This window comes from Pogona vitticeps, chromosome 1, assembly GCF_051106095.1.
Source record: "Pogona vitticeps strain Pit_001003342236 chromosome 1, PviZW2.1, whole genome shotgun sequence".
Lineage (NCBI taxonomy): Eukaryota > Metazoa > Chordata > Lepidosauria > Squamata > Agamidae > Pogona > Pogona vitticeps.
The window spans coordinates 95,195,943-95,215,978 of record NC_135783.1 but is presented as its reverse complement, the minus strand read 5'-3'; the positions used below and the strand labels follow the sequence as shown (position 1 = coordinate 95,215,978).

The following is a 20,036-nucleotide window of genomic DNA, read 5'->3' as shown; positions in this document are numbered from 1 at the left end:
ACAATTATTATGACTGTAATTTTTATCCTTTGCTTGAATCTTTATATCACTATCCTAGCATACACATCTGTTTGTTTGTGTCAAATTGATCCCCAAAATTCATCTGTGAATGAAATCTTACTGTGCCTTCTTTGGCTTTTCATATGCATGGAACCCTTTTATCTTTTGATAATAACTACAACCCAGGACATTCTTCAAATTTTTTTGTTTGTTAATTGAGAATTCACTGGATTTTTCTATTTGTCAAACATGCCCAGATGTTTTTTTTATAGTGATACTAAATTTTCATAGCAACCTACTGTATTTCATATCTGGGACAATGTAGTAGATGAAGCAAATTCACCTTTGATTCTGGGCACAAATGTAACAAAAATAGAGAACACCAACAATCTTTGTTTCTGTTACTTTCCTATATACACCATAACACTTTTAAAAGCAACACCTACAAGTATTTTACAAGTATTGCACTATTTTGCTCCATACCATATATTGGTAATTCGTAGTGGTGCGATTAATACTGGTGCAACCACCTGCCTCAATTCTAGCCATCCTATGGATGGACTTCTGGAGTTGCATTTTTAAGGAGTTTATATGCATTTTCAAGTACTTCTCCACTTAATCTTCCAGTTCTTTCTCAACAGTATATTATACAGCATAAATAACCTTTACATGCAGTAGCAATATAATATCAGGGTATTATATTTCAAAAAGAGGGAAAAAAAATGAAACGACTGTCATGATAGCAAGTCTATCACTCGTTAAAGAGAAATGCTCATTATTTATAATAAAAAGCAACACTTATTTGGTAGAATAAAAAAAAAACTCCAAATTTACAAGTATCACATCTAATTCCACAATCCAGCTCTAATACGTTAAGTCAGGCAGAGAGAAAATTATTTAAATCCACAAAGGAAACTTGGGGTCCTGGTTGCATACAGTAGTGTGGATGACAATTTTTTGATCAAGAAGGGTAACACAATCCTAGCATCTGGTCTAACTGCATAAAGAAATGGCATTTCATCAACTGTTAATGCAGCATTTTTAAAGGAGCAAACCAGGATCCAAATATTTTGAAAATAATCTTGAGACACTTATAAGAACATGGCCCACTTGTTCTTTACCTAGCAGCCACCAATATTTCTGAGTAAAATCATTTAAATTTTGGAATAATTTGTATTTCGTACAATATGAAACTAGAGTTCTGAAAAGCCTTCACATCTGTACATATGAAAGAAGAATATGACCAGTATAGAACAGAATGGAAGAACTCGTGTTTCTCAAGCAGAGAGGGGGAGAAAAACTGAAATTCACACCTGATAAATAAATAACAACTGTGTGCCATCAAATCAGTTCTGACTTATGGTGACCCTTTTCTGGGTTTACTAGCTAAAAAGTACTCAGAAGTGGTTTACCATTCCCTTCTTCTGCCCAAAGTCATACAGGCTCTTCACTGGGGAATTCAACTCCCAAACTTTGGCTCTGCAACCATATACCTAACTCACTGAACTATCCTGCCAGCTCACATCTTATAAGCAGGGGACTACAGTATATCCTAAGGATATAAAGGAAGTTTTATTACGTAACCCAGCAAACCCCTTTATCAACAGGGATAACTTTTCACACAGCCCCCTCTCCTGTGACTCTGACAAATATAGACGAGTTACTGCGGTGCCCCTGAATTTTTCATGATAACTTATGGCCTATGTTTAGGAGAGTAAATTCATACCAAAGACTGGACCAATATATAGAAACAAAAGCAGCCTCAAAATCTATTGAAACACTGTAAAATGAGATGGAATGGTATGGAATGTCAATATCATTACACCTTTATACAAGATATGAAGCACATAAAATTATATATGCCGTGGAGGAAATGGTTATATGATTTACTCCTTTGCTCGCAATATTACAACCAGGGCAGTCACATTAAGTCTAATAATGGAGGATTCAGGACAGACAAAAGGAAATATGCATTATCAGTGTGGAATTTACTCCTACGGATATGGTAAATTATTTATTTTATTTAAAATATTTTTACCCTGCTTTTCTCCTAAAAAAGGACCCAAGGTGGCTTACATTGCTAAAACCACAATATTAAAACTAAAAACAGAAATGGTTTAAAGCATAGGAGTAAGCTGTGAACCTTTGTTATTAGTTCCCCATGGTTATCTGTAAGAAACAGGGGTGGCCCAGATACTCATGGGATGCCCATAACAGAGCTTCCCTCAAACCTGAATGCAGTTGAACAACTTCTTGGTCTTGCTGGGTCACGGTGGGCCCTACGCTAAAACTCATGAAGGGCTGCATCATCCACTGACTGCTACACCTGCCCTAGGTTGCCACAGAATACTTAATAATTTTAGAATGGCAGAGTTGGAAGGGACCCTATGGGTCATCAAGTCCAGCCCCTCTCAGGGAAGCAAAGTGGGGAATTGAAATCCTAAGCTCTGGCTCCACAGCCAGAGACTTAAACCACTGAGCTATACAGCAGTTCATACTGCGTACTTACACATAATCATGCTTCTGTAGAAAATCAGGAAGATGTAGAGGAGGAAGCCCTGCTAGAGGGGAGCTAGGAGGGCAGCCATGACTATATTTTGGAGGATGGTGCCCCTATGGTCACTGCTGCAGTGCCAGTGCTTGTTTGGATAATATGACTGGGGTAGCAGCAAAATAAAATGATGGAGAATGAAAAATGATATTGAAGGCCTATGTGCCCTATGAACTTAGAAAATCTGCTTGAAATGAGAGAAAATCGGTCTCAGGAACTATATGCTATTTACTGCTAGGTAGCTTCAGAAACCAAAAGAAGATGGAGTAAGCTTTCCTTTGTTTCCATTGTAGACCCAACATACTGAACACTGAGCTAAGAAAATGGACACATTTTGAGACAGGACTTTTCATTTTCCTCAGCCCAGATAGTTCTTTGTTTGAGAACTTGTGGCTAGAGCATAGTCAGTGCTCCCTATTATGGAGCAAAGAAGCACAGGGAGACAATGGATATGGGGTAAGAAGAAAGCCAATTTTCCTTTTTGCCTCACCCTTCTTTCCCTCCTCCACAGATGTGCCATGTGTGCCTTTCAGACAATGCTGAACAGCAACTCCCATCATCACTAGCTATGTTGACAGGAGTCCAGCAATGTCCAGATACTGACAGGGGTCCAATAGTATGCTTCCTCCATATTCTTCAGATTCTGAAGCTATGTAGCAGCTATCTTGACACTGTCAACTATACAGTCCTATCTCTATATGGTTGACAATGGCAAAATGTTCAGTGTTCATTTTCTTAGTTCAGTGTTCAATACCTTAGGCCTACAGTGGAAACAAAGAAAAGCTTGCTCCTTCATTTTAGATTCTGAAGCTGATAACTGCCTTGTGCAAACTTGCTGAAGTACTGACTCCAAATATAGCTAATTAGCAGTATGGTCACATATTGCTGCTTCCTTGTGTATTCTTATCTCCAAAGCACATTTTTTACTACAAAAAATATAACCCAAAGTAAGAACTTGTAAACATTGTGATAAACGAAACGGATTGTAATATTGTTGGTTGTTGTGGGTTTTTCAGGCTCTTTGGCCGTGTTCTGAAGGTTGTTCTTCCTAACATTTTGCCAGTCTCTGTGGCCGGCATCTTCAGAGGACAGGAGTCAGAATTCTGTCTGTGCTCTGGTAATATTCCTTAGCTTGTAACATTCCTTAGCTTAGAAATAGCCTAAAGATTTAAGATTACTTTGCAGAAATAGAAGGCTGTATTTCCAGAGGGGATTTGTTCCTAACATGTGGAAAAGGGGTTAAATTTAATATTGTAGAGGGAATATAAAATGGATGACAAAGTCATGCCTGTAAAAGTCAATGTAAAATGGTTGACTGATAACATGCAGCTGGAACAAGCTTAGGTAGTGCTTGTTAACTACGTTCAGCTGCATTGTCTGTAGTGATAGGCTGCTATTACTATTTAAGAAGAAGAGTAGGAACAGCACATGGCTACACAGTAGTAAGTCTGGTGGTCTTTACTTTTTTGAATGTCTGTGTTGCTCTAGGAGATTTATGCACAAGCTATGTATATATGTATGATCTATGCTGATATATGAAGTCTGAATATAGTATGCTATAAGTGCTTATCAAACTCTCTTGGTGTTTTTCCTGGACCCTCCACATCTTTATTCTGCTTATTAGAAGGGAGGATTTGAAGCTGCGTTATAAGAGACTCTGTTGAACCTGTTATCTTGGACTCAAAGGTTTCTTTTCACTAACAGAATGCTCTTGGAGTTTCAATATCCTAACACTGACTCCAAGCTTCTGGAGAGGCAAATGCCACATCTGTTTTTGGAGTTGGCACCCAACCAACACGTGGATTCTCAATGATTATCTTTACAAGATAATGACAAATGTTGCTGATCATTCTGAATGTGAAGATTTCAGAAAGGTTTCTTCTCTTTTCCTATCTGCCATTTCTTTTCACAGAGGTAGATCATTTTCTAAATTTAAATTTACTTGTTTATTTAATTTCTATCTCTGTGGAGGAACTCATGGAGGCTTACAAATTGTTTGAAAGCACAAATATTAAAACTTACTAAAAGCAATTAAACACACAAATTATTAAAATACAGAAAATAAAATCCCTTTAGAATAATTTTTAAAAATATGTTTTAAATGCTTAAAATACTTCCCCCTTTAAATCTCTTCCCTAGCAGTTGTTTTCATGCTGCCTGAAAAGAAAGGTCTTTGTCTGCCAACAGAAGGACTGCAGAGCAGGCGCCAGCCTGGTCTCCCATGTGGCGGGGGAGTTCCACAGTCTGGAAGCAGCTACCAAAGGCCCTCTCCCATGTCCACACCAAACTTGTCTGTGAGGGTGATGGGAACATAAGAAAGGCCTTACCCAAAGATGTTAAGGCTGATATGGAAATATATGGTCCCTCAAAATAGTCTGGGCCCAGGTTTTTAGGGCTTTATTCATTAAAACCAACAACATTCTGAATTTTCCCTGGAAATAGACTGGTAGCCAGAAAAGCTGTTTAACCTGGAGTTTCTCTTCTCCCTGTAACTAGTTTCAGTTAGGAATCTAGCTGCAGCATACTGGACTTGCTGAAATTTCCTACACTGGTATTGATGTAAAGTTTTATGACTCTTAAACTGCTAGAGGCTTTTGTAGATTTTTAAATGATTAGGGAGATAATGATTAACTGAGAATGACCTGTCATTCTTCCTATAGTTACAGGAGGTCCTTAGACAGGACTTTCAAAGACAATTTTTTTTGTCAAAAACAAAAGAGAGACTGAGAGGTAGGTACATTTATGCTGAACTTCCCCAGGAAAGTATACATGTAAGTTATGAATGCTTTAATTAGCATAATGTTTGAAGAAACATGTTTTAAATTTTAAATGTACTAGCCAAGAGTCTCTTGACCTAAACCAGCATATTCTGCGGCACCAGTTTATAATATCTAAGAATGATTCAACTAGGAATAAAAGCACAAGCTATTTCCTACAACTAAAAACTTACCAATAGCCTTTGTGTAGTGCCTTGCACCAAGTAACAATTCTGGGGCTCTGTACCAAAATGTTACCACAACTGGATCCAGATCTGCCAGTGGCTTAAGGGGAGAATTGAATAATCTTGCAAACCCCATATCAGCTGAAAAACAAATAATATTTTTATTACATTAAATGCAAACATTTCAAAACTAAACCACACCATACTGTGATTTTTATTTTTTCCCACTGTTCCATTCAATTTCAGTGAATTGAAAGGTTGGTCAGGATCTCATACATACAGCCTTATTCCTCAGTTTGCAACTTTCTTACAACACCTGCCTTGTGCTCCCATTTGTTGATCTGGTATAAGCGCTTGACTGAAAATTTAAAAACTGCTGCCAGACAGTGTGTATGTATTAGCAGCTGCTAGCATTGCTGGTACCCAAACTGCACCATAACTCTTTCCTGGTCTCTTGTGTATTTAAGAACTTTAATTCCTACTCTTTCTAACCATCTTCAGTTCTGCATGTTCATAGTCATTGTTAGATCTGCCAGACAGTAGAATAGAGACTCTTACATGATTACTTGAAATGTATGAACAAAAACAGCTAAAAAGTTATGCAATTGTTCATATTATTTCTCAGAAATTCACATCCAACTTATAGTGACTCTTATAGGGTTTTCAAGATCAGTGTGATATTTAAGAAGTAGTTTATTAGTACTGCTGTCCATAGTGAGCTTTCCTAGCCGAGCTAAGTGGGGAGTCAACACCACATCTCCTGAGTCCTAGTCTATCACTCTGTCCACTATAGCACACTGGATATAATACAGATGCTCACCAATAAATCTTGTTGTAACATTCTGACCCAAACTAACTTAAGCTAGAACAGCATCATCATCCAATTTATTTCAAACAGCCACAAAGTACGCCAAATATATTCTAACACTAAGCCACCATTAGAAAGCACAATATAGTACAGAAATCTAATTAACTTATATCCTAAATAAATACTTAACTGATTATTATTAAAGATAATCTTGTCCTGTCCTTGAGGTAATAACACTAACAGAATAAAGCAATAATCACAATAAAATCAGCATTCTAGTTAAAGTCTGAAGATTAAAAAAAAAACATCAGATGCTTGGGAAAATGTTTTTATCTGGTACCAAATAAATAAAATGAAGACAATACCAAAGAAGAATCTCTCAGAAAGACGCTCCTTAAAATGTGTGTTACGACTGAAATGATCCTGTATTTGTTCACAATACACCTTAGTTTCAATGGTGAAGGGCCAGTAAGTAATTTCAGAAGCTAGTTTTAGTAGCTGGGCAGAGTCATGCAGGAGATTTTCCTTGTCAAGATTAAATCTGGGACAGAAAGACCCACACAAACCATTCAGCCACACTTCTCAGATTTTCCTGGGAAGAAAAATTTGGAGATTTTTTCCCATTTTCTCACTGGGAGAAAATCTCCCTCTCTGGTACCTCTCCCAACACTCTGAGTCACACTGACTTCTCAGTGCTTCAGGGAGTTACCAAAAATTCACAAAATTACGCGCTTTAACTTGCATGCCAACCTTGTCAGGAAGCATGAAGAGGAGAACAAGATTACGGTTAAGTCGGAGAGTGAGCCATCACCTTGATTGTCTGGGGCAGAAGGAGCCAACCTTATGTCCACCTTGCCTATGGGAATGAAAGACCTAACTATAATAGAAGTGGTGACTTAAGTGTGGGGGAAAGAAAAGGCGGGAACAGGAGGGAAGGTAATAGGTTTCTTGATGACAGAGGAGGAGGAGAAGAGAGAAAGAAAAGCTGGGGTTTGGAAGAGTGGGTTAGTCCAAAACAGGAGGTAAAAGAGGAAGGCAGCATAAAGAGAGAGGAGGAAGAACCTTATGTGTTCAATGTGCCAGGAAGCGATGAAGCAAGGAAAGAGAGAAGTGGGGGCTATATGCGAGGACAAAGAGGTCAAGGTCTAGAAATACAATTGGGAGAATTGGATCCCTTGGAATGGACCGTATATGTGTACCCGCAGGGGAAAGGTCCCTGAAGGAAGGTGGTCTGGCCAGATCCTATTCCAGTGGCTCAGACACCTCGTGAGGGAGATTGGGCCCATCACCCATGTTGTGGAACCATCTGTGTGGTGAGGAGAAATGCTATGAGAAGGCCAATGGACAGGGAGGGATTTGGAGCATCTTCGGGTTAAGAGACAATGAAATAGTTAATTGACTTCCTATGTTATGGACTGAGTCTTTGTTAGCAGCCGGTCCTCTTGGTCCAACAGAAGTTATTGTTGATTCCCCTTCCCCCTTTGAAAGTAAATGTTTGGTTGATAAGACTGTCTTCTGTGGTTAATTCCACCAAAAAAGAGGAACTGCTTAGTTTTATACCTGAACCCAATCACAGGTAGGAACACCAAAATACAAAGGAACTAGTTGGTGCGCAAGATAAGGCATTTCTTTAGAATGAATTCATCAACCCTCTATTCCCAAAAAACCACATTGCTGCAAATTAAATAATATAAAATTTTATATTATTAAAGATGTTGCCTAAAAGTCAAAAGAAATAAAATTCAAATCTGTTTCAAAAAGTAAGCTCAAAACTCCAAAAGCAATCCCAGAACAAGCTAACAAACCTGAATTTCAAAGGCCTGAAACCATCATCCCCTCTTTTCCCTGTTTCTTGACAGTCCTTCAGCTACTCTAGTCCTAAGACATTTAGGACATTATAGGTTAAAAACATGAATTTAGCTCTGTCTGAAATCAGAAGCAGAAAAGGTATGAACAGTCATATACTTTGTACCAATAAGGATCCCTGTAGCATCCTGAAGTCAAACCTATTTTTAGATGTGTGAGCTTTCTGAATGCTACCACCCATATATATCAGAAGTATGAAGTGGTATGTTTGGCATGCACAACCGAAAGTACATTAAAAATATAAAGAATTAAAGACTGATACCTTGAATGCTCTTTGTTGGAGTAGAGAGGCAAAATAAAAATGCAACAAACAAATGAATGTAGGATATAATCAGCTATAAGCCAATTCAATTATATCAAAATCAGAAGGAGGTGTGGCCCATGCCCACTATTATTAGAGGACTCGTAGTCATTTCTGTTATAGATGAACACAGCTGATTGCCTGGAATTCATATAACATAGTTCTGGAGAACCTGGAAGCCTGCATAATCTTTTGTAGTGGGGAGACCTGCTGAACAAGGTAGGCATGACAGAGGGGAATAAGGGGAGGCTGGAAGGTTCTGCTCTGAAGCAAGTGCTACTCTTAGCATCAGTAGTTGCACCTGCAAATGCATATTGTTAAAACACTTACCTATTTTTACTCTTCCTCTTTCAGGACCTTCTCCCATTACCAGAATATTTGCTGGCTTCTGGAAAACAAAGAAATACTTAACTCACTCTGTGGTACAACATTAAACAAAGTGTTGTGCTTATATTAAAAGTTTATAGTGCTCATGTCATGTTTACTTGTCTTCCCTGAAACAGCCATTATATATTTTTGTCACCAATATATCTTATCAATCCCTTCTTGCCTGTGATGGCTAGAAAACAAGGTTGGTTGTATTTGCATGGCCAGTCAGGAACCTCTATTAATATGAAAGAGAAATCATCTAAGCCAGGGGTCTCAAACTCAATTTACCTGGGGGCCGCTGGAGGCAGAGTCTGGGCCGCATCAGATTTTCCACCAAGTGAAGCAAGAGCCCAAGAAAGCTGCACAGGAGTTTCCTTAGCCCGGCTGGGGCTCCGAGGAGGAGGGGCGTGCGAGCCCTCATTGCCAGCCACAACCCCCTCCCCGGCTCCTTCTTCACTACCACCAGCAGCAGCAGCAGCAGGATGAAGAAGCGGAGAAGGGAGGGAGCGCCAGCAACCGCCTAGCCGGGGGGGGGGAGGGGGAAGGCACGACATAAATTTTTTTAAAAACCTCACAGAATCGCCTTGCCAGAGGAGAAAATCCCCATCGGTACCTGCAAAATTAAACAGAATGGGGCGGGGGGCCCAACAGTTGTGTGCGCACGCACGCACACAGAGGCACTGTCTTGGGAGAGAGCCAGCAAGTGAGGCGAGGCATTTTATTTTAATCTTGAAAGCAGAGGACACATGGGCGCTTTGGGGGGCAGGCAAGGCGGGGGCCACAAACTATCATCCAGTGGGCCGCAAATGGCCCCTGGGCCGCATGTTTGAGACCCCTGATCTAAGTTATCCATACTCCTGGAAATATCAAGCCAAAACTCCTCCCATGTAGCAACTACAGTGCCATTTTGACATTCACTAAGAGTCCTAAGTATGTGAGCTTCCAAATAGCACACGTTCCCACCCATCATAATGTGCACTTCCTTCTTCCAGAAAAGCAGAGATAATTAATCTTTATTTTTCCTTCAACTGGAAATTCTCCTTTTAGTTGCTTCTCTCATTGTGTGCTTGCTGTGTCTTTTTCAGTGCTGTTTTTAAACTGTGCTTTCATCTTACATTTTAATCAACATTTCAGTTGTAATTTCTTTTTTATTGTTGTCTTCCTTGATTACCAATTTTGGCAGGAAGTTGGGATACAAATGTGACTAATGAAATAATATATATGTATATAAATAATATACTTTTGTGATGAGCTAGAGGCTAATCAATATGGGCAGATAGCATGGCTATAGCTGAAATTAGAAATTATGTAGCTATTATTCATATTAGGTAGTTATTATAATTTATTAAAAAGCAACAATTCTATGCCAAGATAATATCAAGATCTCTAACTGTTAACTTCAGATCAATCAAAATAAAGAGCACTGGAAGAGCATGCCTCCTGTCTTGGACGTTAACATTTCATTCAAACAGAAGTAAAAGCATTCAGTAGCTCCTACTGGCATATCAGACTTCTTTTAAAAGAATATAGACTTACTAATTATTTTAATACATACTAATTATTCCAACATTTCTGGCTCATTTAAGGTAACACCCATGCCTCCACTGTTTAACTGAACTTCCCCACTCTTCATTTTCCTGCATCCCATCTTCTCAAATTTAATCTAGAGGATTCCACCCCTCAACCATCAAAGCAGACTGTGGATCCATATGTAGCTGCAGTGGGAGAAGAATCCATTTCATCAGCAGCGTCTGCTCTGTTGCTGAATGGATATGACTGGATTTCACACTGAGTTATATACACTGTGTATTATACAACCTAGTCTTTCTGAATGTGAAGCACAGAAACTCCCATTACGTGCCATGCTAGCTGAATACGATGGGAACTTTAGCCCAACACATCTTGAGAACACCAGATTGGGAAAGGCTACCTAGAAGCTCAGCATACTCTGAACAGAAGCTGCCAGCTGTTATAGAAAATGATGGTCCTGGATCAGCCTATATTTAGTTGCTATAGAAACAAAAAGGTTAGATTTGGAATCTCATGTTTAAATTACCAGTAATAAAAACTGAACAAACACATCCCTGCTGTGACAGAACTATGAAGTCTGACTGTGCAGTGAAGTTGTCAATGAAGACTGAACAAGATCAATAACAATAAAATTGAAACATCTGCTGCAAAAATGTGTATATTACAATTTTAAACAAATTCCTTAAAGCAGTAAACATGTAAGTGATCAGATTTTCTTTCCTTAGGCTAGTGGGTACAAGGTAACCAATCAATCTTCAGATGCAGAGAGAAAAGAGAAATGGAGAAGCTAAAGCGAAGAGTAGAGAGAAATGAAAGGAAAAGAGGAAACGGTGGAGAAAAGGTAAGGCTATTGTACCATGTTCCTGAAGAATAAAACACATTTTATGTCAGACAGATCTCAAACCATAAGAACATTGCTACTGCACGCATTTAATGTGGCTACAATCAACTATTTAGCATGGAGGTGGTCAGAAAGGAGCCAGCAAAAACAAACATCAGTAAAACTGTCTGCAGTTTTGAATAAGAGGAACACAACTGATTACATGATAAGAGAAACAAAGGATAACAGAATGCTAGTATTTACTAGCCCTTGCTGTTCTCAAGCTTATCTAGGATATAATTCTTTAGACATATGACATTCCCATGAGAAAAAGGTTCTCCTCAGGGTGTTGCTCCTTTCCATTCACTTTTTTTAAAAAACACATTTATATCAAAACAAAAGCTACTTAGTTTTTTTAACACTCTCTACATCAAAACAAGAAGTTGTACAATGACTACTATCATACATAAAGACACATAGGTTACTGATTCATTCATCGAGGATATTAGAGAAAGATGAAATTTTCAACCTTCTCTCCAGAACAGCCTGATTACTAGGTTGCAAAATGCTCACATGGGATAATGTACGCATCTAGTAGTCAAAAACCTACTTCTGCTCTTGCCCCTGAAAACCTGCCAGCAGTCTGGAACCAAAACAACTGTTTCTCTGACACAAAAGAGTATCTTAACAGCAAAAACTTTAAAAAGCCATTCAATAATAAACAAAGTAATCCTTAGGGATACAATAACCACAAATCTTGTGACACTGGAGACTCTCAGCCTTTATTTGGCATAAACATTCTTTGATGAAATGAGCTAAAGCCTATGCCAGATAAAACTTACTAGTTTTCAAGGCACCACTACCTGCTGCTTTTGCAGTAACAGACCAACAGTGTTAACCCCACTAGGGATAAAAGGAATCCTTCTAAGTTTCATATCTAATAATGAAATCCTGGTCTACCTAACATCATTCTTCCTTTCATTCCTAAGGTTTACCTATATGGGAGCTTATCTAAAATGCTCATGGCTCTAAGCTGTCATGAGGACTATTTGGTTTGGGTGCCATCACTTTTACACACAGGAATGGCTGAACTTGATACCTATGATGGCAAGATGTGAACTCCAGCCCTAACTGACACTGACGACTACATAGGACTGGGTTTACACACACGCACGCACGCACGCACGCACGCACGCACGCACGCACACACACACACACACGTACATTCATGGCCCAAAATATTGGCACCCTTGCAATTCTGTCAGAAAATGCAGTCCTTCTCTCAGAAAACTGTTGCAGTTGCAAAAGTTTTGGTACTCACATGTTCATTTCTTTGGTTTGCGTTGGAACAACACAAAAAAAGAGAAGAAAAGTCAAATCTGATACAATCCCACACAGAAACCCAAAAATGCACTGGCCAATTATTGGCAGGACAAAGTTCCAAATAGAGTAGTCCTAGAATGAGCTGGAATTTTTAGGATGTATACATTACTGAAACAGTGACATCTACATTGGCTTGGGCATGTGGTGAGAATGGCTGATGGTCAGATTCCAAAAGATCTCCCGTATAGAGAATTATTGCAAGGAAAGTGCCCCAGAGGGAGGCCACAGCTGCGATACAAGGATATCTGCAAGCGGGACGTGAAGGCCTTAAGAATGGACCTCAACAGATGGGAAACCTTGACATCTGAGTGTTCAGCCTGGAGGCAGGCGGTGCAGCATTGCCTCTCCCATTTTGAAGATACACTCGTTCAGCAGACTGAGGCAAAGAGGCAGTCCCGAAACCAGCAAAATCAGGGAGCTGGACAGGGGACAGGTTGTATTTGTCTTCAGTGTGGAAGGGATTGTCACTCTCAAATTGGCCTTCTCAGCCACACTAGATGCTGTTCCAAGTCCTCTATTCACAGCACATTACCATAGTCTCTTGAGACTGAAGGATGCCTAATCAATCATCATCATCAAGAAGCATATTTTCTTCATCTTACAAAAATCAATTTTACGCTGTATGTATGTATGTATGTATGTATGTATGTATGTATGTATGTATGTATGTATGTATGTATGTATGTATGTATGTATGTATGTATGTATTCATGGGTATGAACCACTGGTTTATGGTGATCATTTTAATCCCAGGACAACATATACATACAGAGATGGGCACAGTTCATGTTGGTTTGTTTTTGGCGGTTCCCAGTTCTGCCTCCTCCAGAAGGCACCCACTCAGAGGCAGCACCTGGAGGAGGTGGAGCAAGGAGGCCGAGGTGCTGCCTCTGAGTGGGTGCTTGCTGGAGGAGGCAGAGCTGGGAACCGCCAAACACCTGTTCAGCTGAAAAACGAGCCAGCATGAACTGCCAAACTGATGGTTTGTGCCCATCTCGATATGAATATATTGTCCTGGAATTAAAAGGATGAGTACTATTCACTGCATTGGAGCAAGTGGCTACAGAGTGAGAGGCCAGGAGTTGGAATCCCCATTGTGCCACCCAGCAGAGAAGCCAGGTGAGATCACCACAGCTTGTATTGCTGATGAGGCTACCTGATTGGTTCCAGAGTACCACCAGAAAGAGAAAATTGTAAATCTCTTTTGAGTATTTTATACTAGAAAATACACATGAGCTATTTATGTTTGTATCCCTGGGAATATAAATATGAATTGCAGCACCATAGGTGCCACAAAAGCCCATTCCCTCCTCCAAGAACTAGCTGGTCCACTCACTCTTCACTGCATGGTGCTCAGCTCCATTGCTGTCATCATTGCGCCAATCATGGAAAGGCCAGCTCTACCCTGACTCTTTGCACAGCTGACCACTAACTGACTGAGTGGGGAGAGTCCCTATCCTGCCTCTGCATTGAAGTGGTCAGTGTGAGGAGGAACAATTTCCCAGCAGAAAAGAGAAGTGTGAGCCATCCCCTCCAATGCCCACAACAGAGAGATAAGAGACAGCATATTCGCTGATACCAGCAGTGGCCCAACTGAGAGTAGAGGAGAAAAAGAGCGGGAAATAAGACTGAGGGGAGGGCAAGAAAGGGGAGAAGCCAATAGCAGAGGGGTATCTGGTGACAGGGGCTGAGGAGAAGGAGAAAGAGAGCTAGACTGGGAGACTGAGGTAGAAAAAGAGAAGGAGAAAAAGAAAGGAAAGGAGGTGAAGGAAGAAGACATTCCTTTAGGATGGGGTTGGTTAGAAATGTAAGACCCCTGGACAGGAGAGTGTGTTAAAATGAAACTGCCCCTAGAGGAAATAGAAAGGAGACAGCAATATCGCAACATGAGACCTGAGAGGAGTAAGATAGGAAAAGAGGGAGAAGAGTTGAAAAGGCAAAGAAAGGAAGGATTAGCAGTGCAGCTGCAAGAAGCAGAACCAGTGGAATGGACGGTATACAGTGGTGCCTCAACTTACAAACTTAATCCATTCTAGAAGATGGTTGTAAGTCGAAGAGCCATTTCCCATAGGAATGCATGGAGAACCCATTAATCTGTTCCGGCCGGGGGGGGGGGGAAATCAGAAACACACACACACACAAACCCACTGCAAGCCCCATTGGAATGCACTGGGGCCGAATAAAAAAACTACATACAAAAAACCCACAACACTACAGTAAGCCCCATCAGAATGCACTGGGGCCAAGAAAAAAAGCTGCCAAAAAACCAAACAGAGCAAGTATTCTCAAAGACTTTCACAGCTGGGATATGATGGTTGTTGTGGGTTTTTTGGGTTCTTTGGCCGTGTTCTGAAACTTGTTCTTCCAAATGTTTTGTCAGTCTCTGTGGCCGGCATCTTCAGAGGCCAGGAATCAGTACTCTGTCTGTGCTCCGGTGCAGTTTGTTTGGATACCACTAGACAGAGCAAAAAAATAAAATAAAAAAAAATAAACACCCCACAAAAACCCACAATAACCAAACAAAGCAAGCCCCATGGGAACGTGCTGGGGCTGAAAAAAATCACCAAAAAACCAAAACAACACAGCAAGCCCCATCGGAACACGCTGGTGCTGGGAAAAAAAATTGCCAAAAAAACCAACAACACAGCAAGCCCCATCGAAATGTGCTGGGACTGAAAAAAACACACATATCAAAAAACAACAACGAAAACAATCACAGCACAGAAACATACCCCCCCAAACCAACGCTGCAAAATCCTGTATATACACACTCAGTAGCAGAAAGCAGCACCAGGCAGGTCAAACCCTCTCTGCAAACACACACACTCTAACCATTGGGGCGAAAGAGCTACAAAGAAACAGCCTCTTCCCTGACCAATGGTTAGTAATTTAAATTCCCCACCTTTTCCCCACCTTTTTTCTGATAGTAACTCAAAACTCCAGTCACAACTTAAAGCAGTGGTCAGGGAACAGGGGTAAATTACCCCAAATGGGGTAAAAATAAAAATCCTGGGGGTAATGAGGATGGTCGCGGCAGCGCGACTGTCCTCATTGCCCCCAGGCATTTTATTTCCAATGATGCTGTGTGTAGGCGGGCATTCTGTTGCAGGGAGAGCGAGCCCCTGCGAGGAACTGCACAAGGGCACCCGCCTGCCCTCCTTGCCTCTAAAGTAGGGGGGGGAGGGCGGTGGACCAGATCAGCTGGAGTCTTTGCCCAGCGGAGCCCTGGCTGGGGCTCTCCTTCCTGCCTGTGCCAGCCTGCCTGGTGCGCTGGTGAGGAAGCCCCTTTCCCACCCCGCCTCACCTGAGCTCATGGCCGGTGGCCCTGCTGGCCCTGCAGTACCTGCCTCCCCTCGCCAAGGATGCACTTTCCTGGTGGCACGGCAGTTCTAGACTTGCTGTTCGGGCGGCCGCCGCAGGTACCGGGCAAGGGCAGAGGTGGAGGGGGTCGGCCGTGGACGGCGAGAGCGGAGGGGCGGTGCTGGAAGGGGACAGGGTAATGTCAGCGTATATAATTTTTTTTGGGGGGGGGGTAAAAGGTAGAAACGTTCCCTGACTCCTGAGTTAAAGCAAAATTTTGCGGCCGGAGCTGGTTGTAAGTCATGATGTTCGTAAGTCGAGGCACCATTGTATGTCTATCCCAAGAAGGAACATCAATGGAAGAAGGGGGCCAAACCGGTCATGATGTCACATTCAGAAACACCCATGGAGAGTGGGTTCGGTCCCCGTTGTGGTACCATACATCCCTGTCTGAGGAAGCCCATGAGAAAACCCACAGAGTGAACCCCCGATGGTGAACTCTCTTGCAACGCCGGAGTTAAGGGAATGCTATGTTGAATGCAGGGAAACTGAGGGGGGCGTTGGTCTAACTCACTGGTTCTTAACCTTGGGTTACTCAGGAGTTTTGGACTGCAACTCCCAGAAGCCTTCACCACCAACTGTGCTGGATGGGGTTTCTGGGAGTTGCAGTTCAAGAACATCCAAGTAGCAAAGGTTAAGAACCACTGGTCTAACTGAAGTTGTTGTTCATGGTTCTCAGGTGTTTGATATGACTCTACGGGAATCATATCCATCTCTGATTTTGCAGCTGAGTGTTATTCCCCCAAAAGGTGAAGATTCTTGGGTAAAGAATATATGAAAGGGTTGAAATTGTTTCTATCCCTTGTCTAGCGGATGAAAAGATGTAAACAGAAAAGAAACGAGCAGATAGGAAAAGAGAAGAACACTTTCTGAAATTTTCACATTCAGAATGATCAGCAACGTTTTTCATTATCTTGTACAGATGATCATGCTGGGTGCCAACTCCAACAACAGATGTGGCATTTGCCTCTCCAGAAGTCTGGAGTCAGTGTTAAGATATTGAAACTCCAAGAGCATTTTCTTAGTGAAAAGAAACCTTGGAGCCCAGGATAACAGGTTAAACAGAGTCTCTTATCAGGTAGCTTCAAATCCTCCCTTCTAATAAGCAGAATAAAGATGTGGAGGGTCCAGGAAAAACACCAAGTGAGTTTGATAAGCACTTATAGCATAATATGTTCAAATTTCATATATCAGCATAGATGATACATATATACATAGCTTGTCCAACACAGATATTCAAAGAAGTAAAGACCACCAGACTCACTACTGTGTGGCAATGTGCTGTTCCTACTCTTCTGCTTAAATAGTAAGAGCAGCCTATCACTACAGACAATGCAGCTGAACGTGGTTAACAAGCACTACCTAAGCTTGTTTCAGCTGCATGTCATCAGTCAACAATTTAACATTTTACATTTCTATGTAGATAATACTCAGAGTGGTTTACTGTTCCCTTCTTCTGGAGGCATTCTGCAGCTTGCCGAACACCACACAGGTTGACTCATCTGTGATGTACAGTGAGGAACTGAACTCACAACCTCTGGCTTTGTTGCCAAATATCTATCTCACTGAATCCAAAGACTATTTTAAATTAAGAACTAGGCTGAAACTACAGAGTCAAGTCTTTTATCTTTCCACAGACAATGATTGGCAATTTATGAACTGCAGGGAACTGAAATTTGAATTCTTGAACCCTTGAACAAACCATAGTATTTATACATAATCGCACATGTAATTATGTATGAACTACCTGATTAGGGAAGGATGTAATGCTGAACATGTCTTGACAGCTAACTTAGCTCCAATAATTTGCACATGATTCCGACGTACAAAAATGCTACAGTGAGACCAATTTCCCTTCCTCATTAAAAGGGATGCACTATAACAGCTCATAGTACTGTAAATAAATAGCCACACTCTTCCAAATTGGGATCTGCATCAACTCCTGCAGCACAGTTTTATCAAAAATGTCAACACTAGGAACAAAAACATTTTGTACTGTCTTACAAAGGTAGACCTAGATCCCATCTGCTGCTTCTCAGATATCTTTTAACCATGGCACTGCTATGAAAAGAAGCAGTGAGATCTTTAAAGATGTACATTGAAGTGGCCAGACAAAGCACAATATCAAGGGAGCTGCAAGGCCTGGCCATCCCCACAACTATATTTTAGCTGTAAAAGGTAAGACCCTGAGTTCCTTCTCTTAAATACAAAGAATTATTCTGACTGGCCAGTCCCTTTGGTTCTGCTGATATAAACCCTACATACATCATGTTCAAGGCATTATCTCTCCTTTTCAAAAGGGAGGGCAAGAACTCTTATGTATGGAAAAGACATTTTGAAAGAAGTGTTCAATGTGAAATAGCTGGGATACGGATAAACTCTCATAGTTCAAATATAGTAAGCCTGCTGGATATCAGTATATTTATGAGGTGAAGAGCAGCAGGAGAACTTGGAAATTAACTGGCACTATCCAATATCTAGATCAATGTCTAGAGTATCCAACTCTGGTGGGCAATGAGTCAATCTTGTCCCCCCACAATCCACAATGGGGTGTACTAACATCACTAAGGTTACTTGTATAATATGTTCTTATGCCATAGATTAGTGGTCCTCGACCTTGGGCCTCAGATGTTTTTGGACTATAAATCCCAGAAATCCTATCCAGCACAACTAGTCGTGAAGGTGTCCGGGAATTTGAGTCCAAAAACAATCTGGGGAACTAAGATGGGAAACCATAGACCATCAGAAACAAGTCTAGTGGAATTGATATTTCTATAGATCCTAGAAAGACCTAAGAAATGTCCTGGTTTCATGAGAACCAGGGAGTCCAATGACATGTCTGATATCCTGTTTTCATACATCTGGTGAAATATGACCTGCTTTAATAATAATAATAATAATAATAATAATAATAATAATAATAATAATAATAATAATAATAATAATAATAATAATAATAATAATAATAATAATTTATTGTCATTGTAAGTATATACACAGTATACCCATACAACGAAATACACATACAAATTTCATACAGAGTCTGGCAGTTCAGAGAGCTAGGATTACGGCATACAGGAGAGTGATGATTACCAAGAATACTTTCTTATCTGCAGTCTACTTGTCTTCTAGGTTGCCTTTTTAACCAACCCATTGTACACTAAGGTCTCCCTTCAGATATGGCAAATTGTCCATTCTTAGTAGTAAAGAAGAAGGTCATTAAGTGAACTGAGGCCTTCTCACAGTGAACGTGTGCCCCAATAGCTTTGTTGAACAGGTCAAAACATGATCACCCTTGAACTTTATAAGAAGGTTTTTCAGGCTAGGTAGTAGTTCACCGATTGATACTCTTTTGCCTCCAACATGTTTTTTAAAGTGATTTTTCAAAGGCAGGAGATCTGACTAATTGACCTTTAGTATTCATCTAGTTTGACTTTTACTTGGAAACAGATGATTCAACAAATCTCAGCTGGAAATGGGAAATACTAAGGGGAGGGGGTGGCTTCAGCATCTCCCCACCCCACCCCACTGCCTTGTTTCTTATTCAGTGGGGTCTATAAAAAGACATGAGATCTACTTCATGAATATTCAAGTGCTAAATTTGGCTTTTACAGGCCTCAGATACAAAGTCACACATTTATGATGTGTGATGATACTTCTAGATATTTTGTGAGTATTTTGCTATCTAGAAGCAAAATTCAATTTCTCACCTAATAATACTTTAACATTCTGAGATGGCATGAAAGCAACATTTTCCAACATATAACAACTTGAAATACAAGCATTGGTTAAAATATAACATTTAATTACACATTTGACTGAACTTGGTGGCTTTAGGCTAACTGCAGCATATTCAAAGCTTCAAACGAAGTAGAAGTATGGAGTTGGGGGAGGAAAGAAAAGGGCAAGAATGTGACCTAGCTATTTATAGAGAGGGGGTTGGTTTGTATAAATCGTTCTTCTTTAGTCTCTGCTTGGATGGAGTTGGGAATACCTCAAAGGAAACTTTTTTCCTAGAACAAGAGAGGTAAACAACAAAAATCACCCGACTACAGTATGTCACAGCTTTTAAAAACTGCCAGAAAAATTAATTCATTTCAAATTAAG

At 40.5% G+C, this 20,036-nt stretch overlaps 1 protein-coding gene across 3 annotated transcripts in view; it reads right to left on the bottom strand.

Annotated features, from left to right (window-relative positions):
- Nucleotides 1-20,036, bottom strand: part of CDK19 (cyclin dependent kinase 19) — a 134,349-nt gene that overhangs the window by 39,886 nt on the left and 74,427 nt on the right. For all 3 annotated transcript variants that reach the window (XM_020805351.3, XM_020805348.3, XM_078385056.1), the window contains exons 5-6: nt 8,798-8,855; nt 5,502-5,633 (exon numbers count right to left, since the gene is read on the bottom strand). In XM_020805351.3, coding sequence (XP_020661010.1) covers nt 5,502-5,633; nt 8,798-8,855 — 190 coding nt within the window. The remainder of the gene's footprint in view (nt 1-5,501; nt 5,634-8,797; nt 8,856-20,036) is intronic.